Source organism: Colius striatus, chromosome 2 (assembly GCF_028858725.1).
Source record: "Colius striatus isolate bColStr4 chromosome 2, bColStr4.1.hap1, whole genome shotgun sequence".
Taxonomy (NCBI): domain Eukaryota; kingdom Metazoa; phylum Chordata; class Aves; order Coliiformes; family Coliidae; genus Colius; species Colius striatus.
Window position 1 is genome coordinate 65361064 of NC_084760.1, and position 5695 is coordinate 65366758.

The 5695-nt window shown below is 47.1% G+C and overlaps 1 protein-coding gene across 2 annotated transcripts; it reads right to left on the reverse strand.

Annotated features, from left to right (window-relative positions):
* Positions 1-255: 255 nt before the first annotated feature.
* CST7 (cystatin F) lies at positions 256-5418 on the reverse strand. Of its 2 annotated transcripts, none has more exons than XM_061990487.1 (4): positions 5309-5418; positions 1417-1592; positions 1003-1119; positions 256-534 (listed from the first exon to the last, which is right to left on the reverse strand). In XM_061990487.1, the coding sequence occupies exons 1-4, from the start codon at positions 5379-5381 to the stop codon at positions 457-459; spliced, it is 444 nt and encodes a 147-aa protein (XP_061846471.1). In that variant the 5' UTR covers positions 5382-5418; the 3' UTR covers positions 256-456. The 2 variants fall into 2 exon arrangements, with proteins under 2 accessions (XP_061846471.1, XP_010204722.1); XM_010206420.2 differs by having other exon boundaries at positions 5306-5418.
* Positions 5419-5695: the final 277 nt, after the last annotated feature.

Here is a 5695-nt window from a genome sequence, read left to right on the forward strand (position 1 = left end):
CCCCCAGCAAACTATCCCATTGTTGTACAGCTTTCCTCAGCGTTGCAGTCGTGTGCTGTGGTTTAGACTTGTTTATATCAGGGCTGTGTTAAAATTCATCACAGAATAAAGCAAGACCAATGGAGCTTCCTGAGTGTGTTCCCACTGCTTGGAAATTCAGCCAGAGCATGGATGGATCTCTACTGAAGGAATGACAACATTCTATCATCTGCAGTTTAGTTTTGGAAAAAACATACACAAGTGGATAGCGATACATTCAGTCAAGGTAGGTCTTTTCTTTGTCACTTTTGAACATCAACAACCATGAGCAAAACCAACCATATGCTTTGAGAAAAAAGCTCTGTAGCGATTCTGTGCAGCCCTTCCCCACTTCAGTTTTGGCCTCAACAGTCCAGGCAATTTAAAACTTGTGGTGGGAGATCCCCTTGAAATCAAGCTCTCGTAGGGAAAGGTCAGTCAGTGACAGAGAGCAATGGGGACGTATGCTTTATGTAACCAAGGTGTTATCCAGACCTCAAAATAGCATCTCAGCATCTGCAAAGAAAAGGGAAATTGGTGCTGAAATTGAGGTGGTTGGTCTGAGCATTGTGGGCCATGATGGGGCAGGAGAGGACAGCATCTTTTTGTCTGCCTCCTTTATCCTAGGAAAAGTGCTGTTTGCTAAGTAATCATATCTTAGTGGGAAAGCCCATGTAAAGATATCCCCCACCCAGGAAATCTCTCTATTTGGCACCTACTCCATTTTTGCACATGATCACAGGTTACCCAGGGATATGGGCTAGATGGCCGTGCCTGGTTCAGCTCCTTGCAGACCCAGGCTGGCTCTGGATGCAGCAAAACTGCTCATGCTGCTTAATACTGATAACTGCCTCACCTCAGCAGGCTCTGCACAGAGGAGGATTGTACCTCTGTGGGGATATGGCAGAGCTGCTTTGAAGGTGACTATACAGCTGGAGGTGGCCAAGAATCAACTGCAGTACCCCAAATGAGTTGGATACATACCTGCTGCAGGTTTTTTTTCCTCTGGAAGTGGCAGCTGTCCAAGCTGGAGTGCTCTCTTTTCTCACACACAGTGCGTCTGATTTCCACGTGGAGCATGTATTTCAGCCCTCTGACAATCTAAAGAAAGTCGTTTCCTCCTTTAAAGTAAAGTCAGGGAATATGGGGGCCAAAATTTTGGCCAGGAATCAAGAGCTACGTCTGTGGATTGTGTGTGGTGGTGTAGATTGCAGTGTTTCATGTTGAACTACTGCAAGGGAAGTGGGCAGAACATTCCTGTGCAGCAGTTGAATGGGATAGAGGCATGTGCACATGCAGCAGTCCTGAGGAGGATCAGAGCTCCAATCTTTTGGGTGCTCTGTAGGAAGGTCTACTGGTAAAAGGTTTGGAGGCCCACCAGGAGTCTGGGCTCCTTACCTGAACCATGGCTTTGTTTATCTGTGATTCCTTAAAAAGAAAGAGGTCATTGGAACTGTTGTTGTATCTGTAAACCCCAAACCGAGCAGCCTTGCGGACGCCAGGGTTGTCAGTGTTCATCGGAACAGGGAAGCCAGGTCTCGTGGTCGAATGAGGTGGTGGTGGTACATATGTAGCTGAAACAACACAAAACATGAGTGCAAAACACCTCAGGTGCCTGAGAGGGTGGCAGCTTCAGCCCTACAATACCAAGCTTTCTAATGTATCCAATGTGCTGGTGCTTTGGCAGGACTCTGCTTGCACCCATTACAAAATCATTTTCCTTTTTATGTTGAAAATGGTGAAATGATCCTGTGGAAGGAACTGATATAAAAACAAATGCTGCTAGAAGTAGTAGATCTCTAAGTAACTTAGAAGAAGCCAGGGTATTGTGAATATTATTTAGAATGTCTCTTGCCTCACAGAAAGCCCAACTTTGAATCTAGTTGTAATCTAGATATTTTTCTCTGAGTACAGTATAATTTTGATAATACATTAAACACTGGCTAGCACAAGCCCTGCTGCTCTTAGTGGGCATGGTTAAGTTTAACATGCAGACATCAGTCTTTCCCACCTCCCCTTAATCTCTTGATGGCATCTTGAGGTTTTTATGTCAGGGGGATGTAGGTAGTGGTAAAGGTGGGGGGAAGATACCCTCCTTAGTGACGACAAAGGAGATAATGTCCCTGTTCTCCAGCTTGGCAGGGAAGGGCCTGGGGCACACTTTGACTAACTCCCCTCTGTCCTGCAGAATGGGCTGCTTTGGATGCTGAAATGCTGTTGCCCTGACCCGAATGCCAAGGACTGTCTTACCACAGCCCAGAAGTGGAAGAGCAAAGTGTGTAGGAAATGGAGACTTGGGAGGTGAAGGAGGGAATCCACAACCTTTCAACTTTGAGCACTTCTTTCCACACAGCCCTTACTTCTGTATATTCTTACTAGGCTGTGTGTGGCTAATTTCCCCATACCTTGCTTGGGGTTTTTTTTCAATAATTTAAAAGAAGTTGATGTCATTTCTTTCCTCCTCTTTTACATTTGCTTTCTCCTCCATTTTCCCACTTCTGAAAGACAAACAAGAGCCAAAAAAAATTTCCTCAACCCATGCAACTTGCTGTGCAGCCACTGCTGATGCCAAGGCCTGCCAGTCTATTTAAAGGAAGCCAAGCAAGCATTAAATGCCATTGTCAGTACAGGAGGCTGCAAGAATTCAGCTTTGGAGTTGCTTATGTCCATCCTTGTTACAGTATTGCATCCAGCCCCTGCAGGTGGTGATTGCTGCACCCCTTTGTAAAACCTCACAGGGCTTAGAAGTGTTGATCAGACAAGAAGACCCATCTCAACTCAAGGATGTCCAAATCCACACCTCTTCCTGGCTGAGAGACCAGCTACCTTAATGATCCCCATGTTTTCTTGCAAGTGGGAGCTGAGAGGCGCAGGCCATGTGCCTGAGCGGAGCAGGTGCTCTGCAACTAGCCTTGTGTCTGGTGTGGAGGTGACAAGCCTTCCTGTCCCATGTCCCTGATTTAAGTTGGGACTGTGTGTGCAGCCAGTGCTGGGCAAGCTGCAATTCTTTTCTCATCTAACAGCCCAGAATCCACTTACAGGTCCTGAGACTACTTTGTATGGGATGATATTTCCCCCCTGCAGCAAGGTTGAGATTCAAGAGTCACAGAAACTCATGAAAATGCAGGTAGTTCTCAGGCAGCACATTTTATCCAGTGCTCAGCTCCTGGTTAAGACTTTCCAAAGCATCTATTTGTTCCCTTGTCCTGAACAGTGAGTCTGCCTGGGAGTTCAGGTAGTAGGACCCACAGGAGATACCAGAGGGCCACGCAGGACCTGCCTGAACTTGGAAGCTTGAGGCAGAACAAGGCCTTGGTTTGGGCCTTATCCATAAAGCGAGCTGTTGTCTTCTTCAGGGATACCATCAATTACCAACCTAACAGCTTCTTTCTGAGCTCACCTAGCAACTGAGACAGGCCGTCAGGCTGAGAGCAGGTCACTGGCTTGGGCTCTTCTGGTTGCTCTCCAGAACTTTGCTTGACTCTACTCTCTCACGCCTGTTGGCAAACCAGATGTGTCAGTGGTGAGGGTGTTGACAGTAGATACTGTCTTGTGTAGGAGGAGGAGATAACCACAGGATTTTTCAATCTTAACACAAAGTCTCTTTGCTGCTTAATAGCCCTCAACACCTCTTGAGTGACAATGACGTCTTTTTGAGGCATAGGTGGCAGGGTGAGTGAGGCTGGCTGAAGTCACTGTTGTGTATGGGCAGAGAACTAAGAAATATATTCTGCAAAGCAAGGCTCAGAGTCTAAAATGCCCTTGTTCCTGACTTCAGTGCCTAGTAGATCCAGCCAAGGCCTCTGAAATATTGCACCTCGGTATTGAAAATGACTCGTACCACAGCAAAGTGGGTAAAAAAAAAATCTATTGAGCCCATCATGAGAGAACTTTACCTCCCTGTTTTCCTCTGATTCCTCAAGGCTACGATTTGCTTTTCTTTACGTGCTTTGACTCTCTTTCAAGGTGGTCACTGGCCCAAAATCAGTTTTGCATGGTTTTTGTATAGTTTGCACCACTGTATTTCCAAAACCCAGAAGCTCTCTGCTATGAGGCACCTTTCTTGACAGCTTTTTCCCTAGCTTGGCCCTTGAGGGCCATTACCTTAAAGCTGAACATGTGTCGGGCGATGCCCCCACTCCAGGAGCAGAGCAGAATGGTCCAGAGGGTTAGATAAGGGTACAGGACTCTAGGCATGCCAGTCTTGGTGAAACACTTGTCATCCAGGCCTGGGTGGAGGCAGAGGCACTGCATGACTTGGCCAGGCACCTAGAAGACTCAGAGACCCGAAGTATGCAATCTCATGACCTGGGAAAACAGCTCTTATGGCTCTACAGGGAGATGCTTGGGGCCAGAGTCTGTGTATATTAAACTCCATCCTTGCTTCTGGCTTGGAAATGTGAAGAGAGAGGAGGAAAATCTGTCCACCCTCCTCCTGTTGGATGAGAGTTTCTTGCTCTGAGTTCACAGGCAACTGCCTGTTCCCAAGGAAGAGAAGGCTGTTCTTGCAGAGATAAGTTGAATGCTATATTAAGAGGCTCTCATTGTCTTCCTCACTGAGGGACAATTTGGGGGCCCTGTTCCTGCAGTGCAAGTGCAGTCCTGTGGATACCCTCTCCCAGCCTGCAACTTCCTCCCCATTAGTAGGAGCAAGGCTAGGCTTTATCTTAAATGTAGAGACACAGCAGGGTTCCTGCATGCCTCTGCCACCCAAAAAGGAAACCGCAGTGGAAACAAAAAGCTACTGGCTAACCAAACACCATCCCTGAGTGCATTAGTACTTTCTGTGTATGGGAGCCAAAGTACAACTGAAGAACTAAAACCTTCAGAGAGAAAACACTCCTGTCTGCAGCTCCCATTTGAAAGATTTAAGGCCAGCTGCAATCAGAAGAGTTTCCTTGCTCAGCAAAGAAAGAAACGATACCGAGTAATGTTTCATTAAAGTCAGCTAATAGGCACTCAAGTGCCCATCTGTACTTAGCAGTCAAATTGTTACCCACAGTCTTTAGATTTAATAATCAAGGTCATGCAGAGTTTAAACACTGGCAGATAAGTTAAAACCATCAGTTGGCTTTAAAATCCTCAGATGATGTCTCTGGATAACACGGTTTGCTACAAGGGCCTAATGTCTTTTAAGCAGTTGGATTTGCAGCTGCAGCCTGAACCCTGCAGTGCTGAGCCAGCATGGACAGCAGTTGGGGATGGGCTCTTAGTTACCAATGTGTTACAAAGCAGCACTCTCAGGACCTAAACCACAAAGAAAACAGAAATGATTTGCCACTCTTACCACCTGAAGTCGTGGTGAAGCTCCAGAGCGCTAAACAGCACAGTGCGGCGAAGCTGCAGGTGAAGCTCACTGCCATCTCAGCCCCTTCAGAAGAGGAGCCTGCCAGAGAGAGGAGGGACTGTCCTGCTTCCTGCTTGGGAGGATGTGCCTCTGAGTGCTCTTATTGGCTGGGAGGAAAGAATGAAAATCACCCTAAAACCCCCCTGAATCATCACAGCTCTGATGCAGAGTTTGTCTTCTGATGAGGGTGAGCACGTATCTCCAAGCCCAGCCACAAAGCTCTGGCTCAGTGACAGCCACATACGTCCTGCATCAGACAGGGACTTTTGCTCCGTGATCCGTGGGAACTGCCCACAAGGATGGGCACATAAGTATGTGATGTAACACTGG